General features: G+C 54.5%; 1 protein-coding gene across 2 annotated transcripts; it reads right to left on the bottom strand.

Moving 5' to 3' along the window:
- Window positions 1-3167: 3167 nt before the first annotated feature.
- Window positions 3168-14648, bottom strand: RABL6 (RAB, member RAS oncogene family like 6). 2 transcript variants are annotated; one of them, XM_070955589.1, is made up of 15 exons: window positions 14340-14648; window positions 13539-13673; window positions 13233-13280; window positions 12813-12865; window positions 12580-12671; window positions 12122-12262; window positions 10248-10353; window positions 9752-9855; window positions 9268-9587; window positions 8898-9060; window positions 8452-8655; window positions 7528-7801; window positions 7066-7234; window positions 6761-6825; window positions 3168-4605 (listed from the first exon to the last, which is right to left on the bottom strand). In XM_070955589.1, the coding sequence occupies exons 1-15, from the start codon at window positions 14467-14469 to the stop codon at window positions 4384-4386; spliced, it is 2226 nt and encodes a 741-aa protein (XP_070811690.1). In that variant the 5' UTR covers window positions 14470-14648; the 3' UTR covers window positions 3168-4383. The 2 variants fall into 2 exon arrangements, with proteins under 2 accessions (XP_070811690.1, XP_070811691.1); XM_070955590.1 differs by lacking the exon at window positions 13233-13280.
- Between the last annotated feature and the right edge of the window lie 1185 nt (window positions 14649-15833).

The following is a 15833-nucleotide window of genomic DNA, read 5'->3' as shown; positions in this document are numbered from 1 at the left end:
ACAAGTAACCCAGGATCCCCAAAAATGCCAGGAACGTCTTCTCGCTTGGCAGGTTCCTCTTGGCACCCCTTGCCCTGGGCAAAGCACCCAGCCAAGGTGCCCACCCCACCCCACCTCCCGGCCCCACTTCTGCTCCCCTCATCCGAGAAGGCTGCCCGGCCTACCCTCCATCAATCACGTCTGCAAGCACAGCTATGGAGCCGGACAGGGTTGGACCCTCCCTTCCTCGGCCAGACTTCTCCTCTGCCTGGAGCCCTGCTTGTCCCAACCCAGCCCCCCACCCCATCCCCAGTGAATCAGAGGACAACCTGTGGCTCCCACACCCAGTAGAGGGAAGGCTGTTTGGACAGCTTGACCAGAAGCCAGCCAAGTCTTGCTCAGGGTGAGGTTGCCAGGAAGAGGCAGTGGCGAGGGAGGGGGGAAGGAAGAGGGCAGGCAGGGAGCGTCCCTCTCACCTGCAACCAGGTAGGCCGAAGCTCTGGAGCCAGGAAAGACCGGCCAGCCAGGCTCCCGAGAGGGAAGCCTGAAGTCTACCCTGCCTCTTCTCTTCCCAAGTTAAACTCCCTCCATCTAGGATTCGCCTTCTGGGATCAACCACGTTAACGGGACACGACGGGGTGGCTTGCCCATTCGCTCCAAAGGGTTGCACCTGGCATTCATGCTACCCTGCTCCTGAATGTGGAAGCTCTCATGGCTACAGAAGAGGCTCCCCAACATGTATCATGCTGCGAGCGGCAGAGGCTCCTTAGCACCGGGCATCCTGCCCTCCTGTGGGCTCTCTCTGGGGACAGATCAGCACCCCCCCACTGCCTCTAAACTCACCACAAACCAGGAGGACCGGTTGGCCCACACCAAAATCTGTCAAAAAGCAAATCCCTCTTCTTCGTATGACTTCAGTCCCCGAGCAGCTGCCAATCAAGACAGGCAGAGCTGATCTAGAAGGTGGGCCTCCCGAGTCATCCTCCACCTGCCCAGCCTACAGCCTGTTCAGGATGAATCATGAAGCTTGCAAGGAAAACTATTCCACCTTCAGCGAAGAAATGGATGGAAACGGCTTGTTTAATCTGCTCGGACGAAAACACCCCCCCTCACCCCCAGCACTTTAAAACGGCTGCAGGAGCCCACAGGCCAGCTCACGTTAGGGTTGCCGTGTTCCACTCGCAGATGGCGTCTTTGGCTGCCTGGGTACATCCAGCTGACCCCTAGGCCTCCGCTTCGGGGCTTGCAGGGACCTGCTGAATCCTCACCCTCACAAGCTGGCCACAAAGTCCAGGGCTCCGGGTTGCCACATGATCCTGCTGTCAGGCCTTGTTGCTGTTCGACCTACCAGCCATTAAAGAGCAGAAGAACGCGGCTGTCAGGCCATCTGGCTCCCGCCTTTTAAATCTGGGGGCTGGATCAGGATGGCTCGTGGGGGGCGCACGAGCGGCAGAGAAAAGCTCTGGGCACCAGGTGGCCTCTTGCTTCTCACCAAGCCGGGATCCCTCTAAGGCTCACTTGCTTGCAGGGGGAGGGGGGAGCTCAGCCCGGGTGGGATTAGGTGGCAGGGATGGCAGCAATCAAGAGGAAGAACCACCGGGGATCGCCCAGCCTTTTATCTGGAGCTGCACAGCACAAAGCCCATCGTCCACTGCCATCCACCACCCTAGGGAAAAGGGGAATAACGTATTCTGCAGCAAGGAAGGAGACCCAGAGCTGCAGGCTGTGGAAGAGGCTGCAAGCTTGGTGCGGTCAGTGGTGGCGATGCACCTCTGGCACTTCCTCCCAAGGTGGCTGGGAGTTCGGAGGTCGTCTTTTGCCCATGCAGCAGGTGTGGGACGCAGAAACCCCCGGGACACGCACCGGGAAGCACCGCTTCCTTGCCAACCCCGTAGAAGCACCCACTTCCGACACAGGGCGAGAGGCAGGCCAGGAGCACCAAAGGCCTGGCAGCTGCTACTTCGGAAGCCGCCTGGTCACCTGGCGAGATGGGCGGCATAGGAGATAACACAGACCCCTCCTGCCAAGCAGTTTCCCCCAGGATTCACACCCAAGCCCTGAAGAGGAGACCCAGCCCATGTTCAGACAGAGCGCAGACAAGAGGCAAAAGCCTGCCGAGCATAGGCTCGCCCCCCCAGAAGCAGCAGTGTCAATGACACCACCCCCCTTCCTGCACAGCTGGAAGGGGCATGCCCAATACTGCCTGGGGCCCAGCTTCAACCTGCTGAAAGGTGCAGGCCACCCTCTTGGGAAACGGCCGCTCATCGGGGTCTGCCGCGGGCGACTGCCCTGCTCACCACTGCCAGGCAAGTCCAGAGATTCTTGCAGTTTAAGCCAGCCGACGGCTGAATGTCATGGGATTCAGGAGCGTCCCCTGAATGGGCTGGTAGGAGATGGAGCTGGGTTTACGGCAAGACACGGCAACCCAGGTGCCTGCCAAGCACAGGAGCCCTCGACCCCCAGGGTTATGGTCTTCAGAGGAAAGGAACCTGGCTTGGTGAGTGGACCCACTGCAGTCTCCCAGGAAGAGAACACACAACCCATTGTGTTCCCTTAGCTCCTTTGTGGGTGACAAGGTGGGGAAGAATCCCACCAACCGCTCCTCTCCCCTCCCATCCTCCTGGGGACCAGAGCACCATCTTCTACCTGGCAGGTTACCACAGCAACGCCAGCAGTGGTGGGTGGCAGCACGGGATGGCAAGGGAAGCCTGGAGCTCAACAACTTAACTGACAACAAAAAGACACAGGCGGTCACTCACCCTTCCTGCACAAAATACAAAGGCTAGCTCTGCTGGACAGCTGGAGAAAGGCCAGGAACAAGGGCTGGGGGGGGGGGGGCATCTGCAAAACAGGGGCGCTTTTTAAAATTAGGCAAAAAAACACAAACTGTGATTACAAGAACTGTAGTAAATGCTTGTGAAGAAACCCATTTCCCCCAACACAAGGATTTCTCCTGCCTCAGGGCACCAAGGAGGAGGCGCCCTGGAGGGCACCCTGAGGAAAGAGCCCGGGAGGAACAGGCCAGGCCAAGCCCTTTCCCAACCAGGCAGAGATGGCTCGGCTCAGGATGGGGTCTCTAAGCACGTATGCACACGCACACACACGCACACACACACACACACACACAGAGCCAGAAGCAGCCTGGATCCAATTGAGGGATCACCCAAAGAAAGGAAACCAGACAACAGTTGTACAACCGAGAGAGCTTTATCAGCTGGAATGAGGAGTGCATCACTGGGACTTTTTCCCAAAAGCAAAGTGAAAAAGAGAATAAAAGAAAAGGGAAGTGAGCAGCACAAGGCTCAGTTGCCAATTGCATTCCAGAGACTGGGCTCCTGGGGTGGGGTGGGGGGTATTCGTGGGGGAAGGAGGAAGGGGCCTGGGAGGCTTGGGGGGAGGCAAGAGGTCAAGAGTGGGTTTGTCATACACACCCTCCCCCCAGGGAGCGCAAGGAGAGAGACCAGAGGCCCTGGGAGCACTACCTGTGCCATGCAGGCTGCAGGAGGCCAAGGATGACCCCAAAGGGGGAGGGGACGCAGAGGGGAGGAATGTCAAAACAGCCCAACTTTAATCCACACCTAGAAACACAAGGGCACAACGGAATGCACCGGAATGTGTGGCCGCTTTTCCTTGAGGTCACTGGAGGCAAAGAGCGAGGCCAGGAAGGCGAGTGAAGGCGCAAGGGGGAGGGGGCACAGAAAACACGGCACGGGTGGGACTAGCCGCTACCAAGAGCTGGCTGGATTTCAGGGCAAACACATGCAGCTGTGACTGGGAGACAGGGATTCGGAAAGGGTGGGGGGGGGAAGCCCACTCAAGGAGGAGCCAGGAAAGGGGTGGACAGCACCGTCCTCGCCAAGGGGGGGGGGGGGTAGCCTCTTTTCCACGGACGCCCAGCTGCATACAGGCTTCCAGGGTACACAAAGTGGGACAACTGAGGAAAGGGCAGGAAGGAGGAGGGGGCACTTATTTCTCTCCCCCAAATTCCCAGAATAAAGCCACATTATTCAAAAACACCCCCACCCCCACCACATGGAAGGCCTCTGCCCCCCTCCACACACACCTGGCTGGGACCCTGCAACTTTCCAAGCTCTAAGGGGAGCCATTGGTCCAGAGCCGTTTCTCTCGTAAAAAAAATAGCACGGATCCATCGTTCGACGGGCAGCGGCCACTTTGTGTGGGACACGATGCGGCCTCCGAGGGCAGCCCCCCCTTTGGGCCACCTCTCAGGAGCCCAATCCCAGGGCTCCCGGCTGAAAGGACAGAAAGGCTCGGGGCTTCTGAGCCACTCGCAGGCCCCTCCTCTGGCTCCAGCCACTCTTGCAACAGGCAACAGAGAAAGGCAGGGAGGGGCGGTGATGGTGGGCTGGGGCCGCCTGCCCCGTGCACCTGGCTAGGGAGGGGCTACAGCTCCTCATAGTCTCCACCCCCCCGCTGCTTGCTGGCCCCAGCACCGCCCCCGAGGAAGGCCTCCAGCTCATTGATCCCGTTGGGCTTCGCTTTGCCCCGCTGGTGCTGCTGCTTGGATGGCTTCCTCTTCTCCTTTTCTCCTCTATCCTCCTCCTCCTCCTCCTTGCTCTTTTTCGGCTTGCTCTTTTTCCTCCCTGAAATCTTCTCTGCTTCTTCCTGGAACAGCAGTTGGGGAGAAAGGGTGAAACAGGGGGGGACCCAATTCCCCAAGCAGCACCCGAAGAGGCCCAAGGCCACCAGCCCCGCAGAGCATACAAGCGGAGAAGGAGCGCATCCAAAGGCAAGGACTGCTCTGGGTTAAAAGGGGGCCTTTTGTGTGGGCTGCTCTGAGCAGTGGCTGGGAATCTGTTTTGCCAGCATGGCTCACTTTGGGGGCTTAGCTCAGAAACGTTTCTTGCCCCTGTACCAGGGGTGAAATGCTACTGGTTAGGACTGATTCGGGTGAACCGGTAGCGGAAATTGGGGCTGGTTCGCCGAACCGGTAGCAATCGCTCGCTGGCCACGCCCCCGAACCACTCCACAGCCTGCAATCCTGCCATGCTTCCCTGCCTTCCTGGCATCCCTGAGGCCACGTTGCGAAGGCAGGCAAGTGGAAGGCCACGTGGAAGGCAAGCAAGCATGACAGAGCTGCGGGAAAGGGAGCTAGCAGCCTATTTTATTATTATTATTATTTTTATTTATTTATATGCTGCCCTTCTCCAGAGACTCAGGGCGGCTTACAATGTGCTCAGCAATAGCCTTCATTCTTTTTGTATATTTATACAAAGTCAGCTTATTGCCCCCATAAACTGGGTCCTCAATTTACCTACCTTAGAAAGGATGGAAGGCTGAGTCAACCTTGAGCCTTGGCGAGATTCGAACCTGCAGTAATTGCAGGCAGCTGTTCTTAATAACAGGGTGCTTTAGACCACTGTACTACCAAGGCTATTCCCTTCCCCGCAGCTCTGCCATGCTTGCCTGCCTTCAATGCTGCCTTCCCGGCGGTCCCTCATGCCTGCTTGCCTTCCGAGGTCAGCATCCATCCCGGCCAGTGGGTGGGCGGGCAGCCCTTGGTGGAGACGCCGCCACTGCGCTGCCCCGGGGCATGTGCAGCAGCCCCAGGGCCGGGACATCTGTCTGCCCTCCCAGAGCACCACTGCTGTGCTGGCACCCCTCTCAGCCACGGAGCAGTGGCTACATCTCTACCAAGGGCCGCCCGCTGTCAGCCTTACCAACGCACTGGCTCCGTTGGGCATGCTGAATACGCCGGCAGAGCATCTAGAAGATAAGGCTGACGCTGGCAGCGGAGGGGGGGGGCGGCGATGGAGACCCGCTGCGCTCGGCTCCTTGGAGGGACATGGCGAGACTTGCTCGCCTTTTGGGCCTGATGCGCTTGGCTTCCGCAGGGCCTTTGGCTGACTGCCGCCCACTTGCCTTCTTCCCCTCTGCCTCGGGTCCTGCCTGCCCTCCCGGAGCACCGCCATTCGCTTTCTTCCTTCTCCTGCCGTGAAACGAAACCGAACGGCAGTGGGGTTGCTTCAGGAAGTTGCTTCGGGAAAGAGGAGGTCTGCAGCCAGGCGGGAAGTGAGAACGGCGGCGGCAGGAAAGGGAGAGCCAAGATGAAGGGCTACCCGCACTGGCCTGGCTAGGTAAGCGCTGCCGCCCAGGCCAAAGGGAAAGCGCTGCGGGCTCTGTGGTGGCATGGCTGGGCCTGGCCCTCTCCACGCCCTGGGGGCTTCTGCCCCTCTTGCTCTGCTTCTTCGCCACCGGCAAGCGGCAGCACAGCTGAGCCTCCTTCCCCCAGAACTCCAGACTCTGCGGGCCGAGTTCCTGGAGTGGCGCCGGCGGTCAAAGAGAACAGACAGGTGGCTGGGTGGGAATCCAGTGGGCTGCTTCAGAGCCCCAAGCCCCACAGAGCCGGCACGGGAGGTAAGGGAGGAAGGCAGACTTTTCTGCAGCATCCCCCTCCCCCCTTTGAATTGCCCTGCAGAGGGGGGGGTTCTGCCTTTGCAGAAACAAGGCGGGCGGTTTGTATGGAGAATTGGCGGGAGTGATGTGTGGCCCTCCAGGATGGAGAGCGGGGCAAGAGAAGGCTCCGAGATTCGCTTGGGCAGTCAAGCCAGATGGTGGAAGGAATCTCAAAGCATTGGGAGCTTCAGAATGTGCAGCTCCTGGCTCTAACAATGAGTGACGTATGTGATGTCAAGTTGGCCACGCCCACTCAGTCACATGACCAAGCCACACCCACCAAGCCATGCTCACAGAACCGGAGGCAACCATTTTTAGATTTCACCACTGCCCTGTACAAACACAGCTATACAGGCTGACCCACCTCTTTGCTAGTTCTCTTCTTCTTCTTCTTCTTCTCTTTCAAAGACTGCTTTTCTTTCTCTGCAGCTGGGAGGAAGAGAAGGGGCATGAAAAAGGAGGGTGAGCTTCCAACCGGACAAGAGGACAACCTGCATGAAAAGCCTCCAACTGATACCACGTTTAATGGGGAGAATGGGCCTTTATGGCAATGCACAGCTGGGGAAAAGCACTGTGGCCCTGAGCCCTCGGTGGCACGCAGCCTTATCCGCAAGGCAGTCCAGTCCCTTCATCTGGTCCCACGGTCTGATTGTGGCCAAGGCTCCTCACCTTCCTCGCTGCTGTCTCGGCCCACCGGTTTATCCAGCCCCAACCCAAAGAGATCGGCCTCATTCTTCACTCTGAAGGAGCGGATCACGGGCTTGGGCAGCTGGGCAGGTCTGGAAGGGGGATCCTCCTCAGAGAGGTCGGAGAGATCCTCTCGCACTGGAAATTCCTCCTAGAGGCAAAAGGGAGAAGGCCCCTCAGTGCCCACTGCCACCCCCTTGCCAAAACCCCAAGGAAGCCCCTCTTCGGATCCACCTGTGCTTCCTTGGGTCAACAAGAGCACCGGCCCACCCACAGAAAATATGTGACGGACCGAACCGAGGGCCCAGCATAAAGCCTCCCAGGAGGGCCCCCCAGCTGATGCTCAGAGATGACATAACACTTTGCTTCAGTCTCTCCGCCCCCACCCACCCCTCGCAAGTCTAACCCTTCCACACCTACAGTGAGGGGAGGCCAGGGACTTACTGGGTGCTTGCTCTGGCTCTCTGACTCCTCGCTTTCAAAATCCGGATCGTCCATCACAAAGGAGAGCATCTGCGTGGCGAAGGGCCCCTCCGAGTCGCTCTCAGACTCCTGCTGCTTTGAGGCAGAGGGCGCTGGAGGCAGACGGGCCTCAGGGGCACCAGCTGCTATCAGACGCTTGCTTTGCTCAAGTGGGGGTTGGCCGGTGGGAGATTTTAGCTCTGTGGATGTGGGAGGTGCCAAGGGCTCTGGGAGTTTCAAGGACTTTTTGGAAGCTCTGGAAAAGAAGGAAAAGGAAAGTGAGGACAGTGCCTGGAGGCCTCAGTCTATGCTTGATGTGGTTCTGCAGAAACACAATCTGGTTCAGCGGCTCAGTCAACAATACTTGCGTTGAAAAGAGGGAGCTGCCGGTTCTTCCGTATCACACACAAATATCTAGCTCCCATTTACGCTTGGCACAGAATCTTCAATATTTTGGGTTGAAATCTAGAGGATTTCATGTGACAAGCAAAAAACGCACGGGGCAAAATTCCACAAACCCTGAATCTGAAAAGTTAACAACCCCTAATTCTTTCTTCCTTCCTTGCAATATCTGTCAAGAAAGAGCTTTTAAGGTTTTTCTTACATACGCATTTCCTAACATATATACACATGAACTGAATTTCCTAGCTGCTATATTTTTGTTTTTAAAGTTTGCCACATTATGTTACAGTTTTATTGAAGGCTTAATTAAAAGTTTAAATAATATATTTTAAACTGAACCGCAATGGTTGTTGACTTGCTAAAGCTGGACCCAAGAACTTCTGGTCCTCTACACATTGCAGGACACAGCTCCCTTTCCCTACACATCTTGCTATGGGCCAAACCAGCGAGGGCTGCTGGGAGTTGTAGTCACCAATATCCCACAACTCCCAGTGCTCCCTTTACCGTTTTTTTTCTTGTTCTAAGGCAGCATCTACCGCTCCCACGATAGAGAACTTGGAGGGTTCTTCTTCCTCACTCGACAGGTTCACATTTTTGCTTGGGACCAGCTCTGCTGCTAACGGGGGCTTGCTGAAGAGACGCTCGTCAAGGTCCAGGTCATCCTGGAAGCCAGCCACCAAGGGGTTCCCACCAGGAGCATCTCTGTCACTGCAAGAAAAAAGTCAAGGGCAATGACACAGCCTGCAGGCAGGCAGTAGAAAAAAGCTTAAGAGACAGTCTTCCTCCTGAATTTCCTCCTCTGGCTGATGGGGGACCTTCCCAGCACTGCCAACCAAGAATCCCAGAAAGCAAATGGGGGGGGGGGGGGAGGCCCTTGTGGCCACTGCCGAATGAAGAGCAGCTGTGTTGGGTCCCCCCACAGCACAAAGCTGCTGAACAGGGTCTCCCACCTGTCACTGTCGGTGGGAGCCTTTCCTGCCTGTTTTCCCCCCTTATCCCTCTGCAGGGTGGGGTCTTCCAGGAAGCTGTGGTCTAGGCTCTCCTCGGGGACAAAGTCTTCTACGCTCTGGACTTTTGAGGGAGCAACTGCAGGGAGGGCAGGAACGGCAGGATCTGGAAAACAAGAGAAGCACCTCAGCGGAACCAGTCAAGTCCTGCCAAAGTCCAGCCTCATCAGTGGGTCTAAAGTGCCTACCATGGCACAGAATTTCTCCTTCCCTAAGCTGGCATTGTGTTGTTCTTGTCAGCTCTTCTCCCGCCCCCACCAAACTACGGCGTAAGGACCCAGATTCCTATATGTTTTTAGCACTGCACTCTCACCTGGAGAGGGAGGACCAGTCTCGGGAGCTGGGGAGGTCCCAAAGAGCCGAGCAATGATACCACGTTTCTGCGGTGCAGCTGGTGCAGGAATGGCTGCGGGCAGCTGGGCTTCAGGCAGCAACCCTGGCGCTGGAGGCTCAGCGGGGTCCAGGGCAAGGGCAGGGTTGGCCAAGCTCTGCTGGGGGGTGCCGGGGCTGGAGCCCCCTGAAGCATTGCCCGGTGGAACCACTGGAGACTGGGAACCTGAGGAAAGGCTCTGCCCATTGGTGGCCAAAGGAGAGGCATGTCCCCGGCCACGAGCTTCCATCATTTCAAGGAACCTGTCGGGGAGAGAAAATGTAACCTCGGGAACCTCCCCCAAACTCAAGAGATGTGGCAGACTTAAATTACAATTCCCGGGATGTTTTTTTAGAGGGAAGGGGAGAGGTTCCCAGAAAAGCCCACAGACAGAGCCCGGAGGGGAGAGCGGCCTAATCAGACATACAGCTCATAGTTCTGGTCTTCGGTCTCCTGCTGCACAGAGAGTTCCTCCAGGGTGGCATCAATATCCAGCTGATTGGTCTCCAGCTGCCGCAGCAGAGTCTCTCGCTGCAAGAGATGGGAGGGGAGATCACCTGCTTCAGAGCAGGCAAGGGGCTGCTCAGGTGTCACCCACCACCTCTCCTCCTCTGCAACTGAGCAGCCACTTGTGGCCAGTGAGGTGGCTCTCTCAGGTGCATAAGAGGGGGTGGTGGGGGTTCCCCACCCAAAAGAGCATCTAGGGATGGACTAAATCCAGACAAAGAAGCTTCTGATTCTCTTCTGGTTTGTGTGGCCCCTCGCAGGCCACCAGGCACTTGGTGTGCAGTCACAGAGCAGCAGCAGCAGCTCTTCTCCTGGAGAGCCCACTCCTCTCCTCGTTCAGTAGACAGGCCTCGGCTGGGCTGGGACCAGGCTGCCCCCTCCCGGTCCCTACAAAGAAAGAGCTGGCAAAGTCCTACCTGCAGCTGCAAGAAGGGGATGTTGAAGAATTTGTGCAGGTATTTGAGGCCAAAGCTGTTCTTCATGGAAGACTCGGCATAACGAAAGTAGGAGGACCCGGGAGGCCTGTTCAATGTCAAAAGGGGTGGGGTCGGGGGGACAGACTATGAGCCAGAGGCTGATCGCTTGAGACCAACCCTCCAACTGCAGCTGACTCAATCTGCCGAGGGGTTATTATGCTGTCCATGGCCTTTCAAGGCACGCATTAATGCCAGGTTCCCTTTGAAGAAAAGGGCAGGCAGCTGAAGAGGCCTGCTGCCCATGAACTTGGGAGGTGGTGGGGGGCAATGGCTGCCAGCAGTTCAACTGAAAACAGCTGTCCAAAAAGTCACATGAGCTGAGCGTCCATCAGTGGGGCATGTCCAGTTTTTATGCCCACAATGTCACCTTCATCAGCCACCAGGCAGGCTGGTGGAGGCTAGCTTAGTTGAAGGAGATCATCCGATCAGTGCAAAGCAGGCACACACTGAGTTTGCAGGCATTTCGTCATATGCACACAGAGCTTCCGCCCACTCACACCCTCTGCTGAGTTGTTGCAGATGAAGAGTGGCCAAGCAGATGCCAACTACAGAGAAAAGGTCTGGACAGAATTTACTGACTGCCTGGGCAGTAATTTGGCACACATGTGCCCAGAAGGTGCCAGTGAGATGCTGGACAATGGTGACTCACTACTGGAGCAGGATGCGGCGTGTGCATTCAGACCACTGCCACCTTTATGTAACAAGCCCACCAGAAGGCAGGTTTAAGCGGACCAATGAACTAGAGCACAAGAGGCTGATGGCCCCAGGAGGGCTTCCCAGAAAGTAGCCTGAAGCTCCTTAACAAGATGGATGCTTTTACCATAGGGGATTGATATGGATTGGTACACACAGTTGCAAATACAATCTAGATAGGAAAAGGAGCTAAACTTTATGGTTTTTATATGGAATTGACAGAATTGGATAAGATATTGACAGGAATAGAAGAGAGAATGAAAAAAAAATTGTACAGTTACTTATTGAGCATTAAATTAGAAGAACAAGTTAAAGAAACAATGATAGCATGGGCGAAAAACTTTGGTCACACGATAGAGTTATATAAATGGCAGCAACTATGGGATAGGAATTACAAATTAACATTATCAACTGCATACAAGGAAAACCTATATAAGATGTTTTACAGATGGCACTTAGCACCAGAAAGACTGGCCAAAATGTTTAAAGATAAATCAACTAAATGTTGGAAATGCCAACAGACACCGGGGTCGTATTATCATATGTGGTGGACATGTGGGGAAGCAAAAAGATACCGGGCAAAAATTTGTATGTGGTTGGAGAAGATGACGCAACACCATATTGATTTAAAAACAGAATTGTTCCTGTTGGGGATTTTACCGAGAATTTATAGTAAAGAAACTGTATATTTGATTATTCATGTAATAACCACAGCTAAATTGTATTTGCACAAAATTGGGAAAGCGAAGAGATCCCTATAGATGAAAAAGTGATTAAGAAAATATTAGAATGTGCAGAAATTTCACTTGCAATTCAAGAAAAGGAAAAACCAGATTATTATAATATATGGGAGTTATTTTATCAATGGTTAAAGAATAAATATGAAAGCAATGTATTGTAAAAATAGATAAGTAAAGAAGAGAAATGTTACGTTTATGTTATTATATCAGTATTATTATTATTTAGTATTAATATAAGAATGAATGAATGTAAGAAATGAATATGGTGGTAAGTTTAATTGTTAAGGCACAAAAAATTTTATATTCAGATGACACACTGTTTAATGTGTTTGTATTAAAAGAAAATTTTAAAAAGTTTTTAAAGAAGATTGATGCTTTTACCTGTTCAGGTTGTCAATGAATTCCCGCACATCATCAGGCAGGATCACCCTGTGTTCGCCCATGTCCCGGTAGTTCCCAAGCACGCACACAGGTACATGGGTTGGGACTTTTGGAAGTTCTCTCAGGATGTAGTTGAAAGTCCTGGATGGAGTGGAAAGGAGAGCTCCTTGAACGATGCTTGTCCAGGTCAATTCTGCCACAAGAGCTCTGAAAGAGGCTGCACCTACAGGAGGCACAACAGCCTAGAGACCCCTTGAGTCAATAGAGCAGTTGAAGGAGACCCCTCCTCCCTCACAGAGCCATGTGCTTCATCAGTTCTGCAAGTTCATCATCATCTAGTTCATCATCTAGAAGTTTTGTGTAAAATCTGACAACGAGGCTTTGGTGTTTCTCAGAGAGGAAGCCCTTCCTCTTGTACAGAGTCACAGCAAGGGAAAGGTGAAGGCAAAAGTCCCTACCACTGTTTGGTGATATCAAACATCATCACGACACCATTGCAGTTCTTATATACATCCAGGAATTCCGCATCCAAGGCCATCTCGGATTCTGCCTGGGGTGGAAAGAGAAAGATCTCAAAAAAGCCCCGGCTGGTTCCCGGGATGACTCACAGCATACAAGAAGTAAGAGGCTGCACCAGGTGCAAATGAAGGATTTGATGCTTTACAAGGCAGCAGGTCAGAGTGTGCCTCACCTCCTGAGGATCGTTGTCCAGCTTCAACCCATCTCCCCGTTTTTTGGACTTGCCTGCAGTATTTGAAAGGAGGAAAACACTGTTGTGAAAATTGTTGGTTTCCTAGCTGAGCAGAAAAGAGAGCCCCAAACATGTAGCTTTTCCCACATCCCACCTCATGCACAACATTTCTGCCTTTGCAAGCTCAAAAAGAGACATCCCATCACTTTGCAAAAAGAGGTGACAGAAACAGGACAGGCTTAACATACATTTCCAGTGGGGGCATTCAAGGAAAGCAATAGCCACAGGCCAAGAGATGCTCTGCTCACCACTAGGAACCCAGTGGGACAGGCAGACAAGTTGCCTGTTTCCCAATACTCTCAGGCCTAATCCAAATACTATATAACGACTGTAACATCAGAATGAAAGGAGAGACCTTACCTTTATCAACCACATCCCAGACTTCAACCTTCACAATATCATCAGTAGCTGGAAAAGGCAGCCAGGCATATAGATTAGAAAAGTTTGCTCAGTTGCAGTTAACTCGAACACTGTTAGAGCTACCCCTGACCCACGTGGCATAGAGCAGATGGCTGGGTGTGTTTAAAAAAATGAGGACAACCCTATACTGGCAACGTGCCTTTACCAATGAGGGAACCACAGCAGCACGTGGCTCCAGTGTTAAGTTATACATCAGACAGCAAAGAGAAAAATGCTTCTCCATCCCCAACAGCTGGCAAAACTCACTCTTATAATTCCAATGGATGCTGGTGACTTGGATCTCCTGGGTTGGGATATATTCCTCAACAAATTTCTTTCCCTGCAGCCGATGCCACAAAGTGGTCTTTCCCGTGTTTCTGTCACCTCGAATGACAATTTTCACTAGAGAAAGAAAAATTAAGGAATAAAGGGGGTCAAGAGCACCGCAGAGACGTAAGACCAGTTGGTGTGCCTAAAGACAGGCATCTGCTTTCTAAGATAAAACTAACGGTTGAGGCGGTAATGGCTATTGGCAGCTACAGCAGTACATGCCAATAGTCGCCAGCCTTTTCAGAGACACAATTTAGAAACCAAATTGAAAAAAAAAAACTTTTTAAAAATAAAATTGACATCAAAAGAGAGATGCAGGCACCTCGGTTGCTCTGGGACAGTTAAGAAAATTAACGCAGGCTTGACCGCTTCCCTCATTCATGAGGCCGGATAACCTCCAGAGCGAGACACACGTCCCAGCAAGCCCTTCCTTCATTTCCCCCCCCCCGCCCCCCGCCCTGCCTGCCTGCCTGTTCGGGGGGAGCCAAATCGGCCTTTCGGAGGCCCCAACCTGCCTGCCTGCCTCCCAATTAACGCTCATTCTCTCTCACCCACCCAGCCCAGCCGCTACGGGCCGATCCCAAACCTACTCGCCGCTTCCCCTCGAAGGAGCCCGGGGCAGGTGTCTCTCCCGGGCCGCCTCCCATCCAAGCCCTTCCCGGCCGCCGCAGGGCTCTCTTGCCCGCCAAAGGCCCCGGGGGCTCCCAGCCGGCCTCCCCTCCCTCGGCCGCCGCTCACTGTTATACTGGACGCCTTTCGCGAAACGCCGCTGCAGCGCCTGGTTCATGGACTGGAGCCCCGCCGGGATGGGCCTGTCCCGCCCCGGGGCCTGCTCGGAGCCCACCAGCTTCTTCAAGGCCGACAGCATCGTGAGGCGCGGGAGGGCGCTCCGCGGTCGCTGCGCCCGGGACGGCGAGGCCGCCTACTTCTCCGCCCGCGGCCGCTGAGCCGCCGACCTCCGCGCGGTCCTCGGAGCCGCCGTCCCCGCCGGGGCGGCCGGAGTCGCTTGCAGGGCGGGCGCCTCCGCTGCTGCCGCCGCCATCTTCCCTTTCCCTCACCGAGCTGCCAGGGAGGCGGCGCCGACGCAGGACGCGCGCGGGGCCGGGCTACGGCAGCTCGCGAGGGACTTTGCGGGAGGGACGCCGCGCCAAAGAAGGGCGGAAGCGGATACGTCCCGGAACTACGGGAGCCCCCGAGGACAGAATACTTGGTCCTACGATGCCACCGCTTCTAAACCACCCCGATTTGTCTGCACAGCTCCGGATCTGGGAATGGAGGCGGGGCAGAAGTACTTTTATTTAGAGCCTCGTTTTTGATGGGGGGAGAGACGACAGCACCTTAGCGGGTTATGGCAACCAGTTTGGGACAGAAAGGGGCGGAAACGCGCGATGGCGCGCGCTACCGTCCGCCGTGTAGCTTAGCAACCGGGCAAGCCATGAAGCCTTAGGACGGTGGCTCGTGAGGGGCAAACGGCTCTTCGAAAGGCGGTCGCGAGCTCTTTGTTGAGGCGGGGCGACCTTCGATAAAGGCTACATTGGAACGAGGAGCCTCCGGGTCTGCTTGCGCCCCCAAGCGGCCAGCTGGGTCTTTGCAGGCAAAAGTCCGCAGCCCCAGGCAAACTGGACTTGCGTGACCATCCATCCCTCCGTCTCCGCTGAGCCCCTTAGGCGGAAGCCCCTGAAAAGGCCGGTCTTCATCCCACTTCCACGGATCTGCCTCCGCAAGGCCAAAGAAAGCCTTGGAATAACGTGCCTGCCACCCACCAACCTCTCCTATCCACCCGACGCCGTAGAGCCCCCTGCAGAGCACATCAGAACTACTAGGCACAAGGACAGTTTCCCCCCAACGCCATCACTCTGCTCAACAAATAATTCCCTCCACACTGCCAAACTTCTCCCTAAGCCTGCATCACTTCTCATCGTTCCCACCACCCATCTCCTCCCACTTAGGACTGCATGACTGTAACTTGGTTGCTTGTATCCTTACCATTTATATTGATACTGTTTCCCTATGACTGTCCTTAAGTGTTGTACCTGATGATTCTTGATGAATGTATCTTGTCTTTTTATGTACACCGAGGGTGTATGCACCAAAGAAAAAATCCTTGTGTGTCCAATCACACTTCGCCAATAAAAAATTTCTATTCTATTCTATTCTATTCTATTCTATTCTATTCTATTCTATTCTATTCTATTCTATTCTATTCTATTCTATTCTATTTTCTATTCTATT

Source organism: Pituophis catenifer, unplaced genomic scaffold (assembly GCF_029215685.1).
Source record: "Pituophis catenifer annectens isolate HBS135680 unplaced genomic scaffold, rPitCat1.0.hap2 SCAF_17, whole genome shotgun sequence".
Classification (NCBI taxonomy): Eukaryota; Metazoa; Chordata; class Lepidosauria; order Squamata; family Colubridae; genus Pituophis; species Pituophis catenifer.
This window is presented reverse-complemented; position numbering and strand designations above follow the sequence as displayed.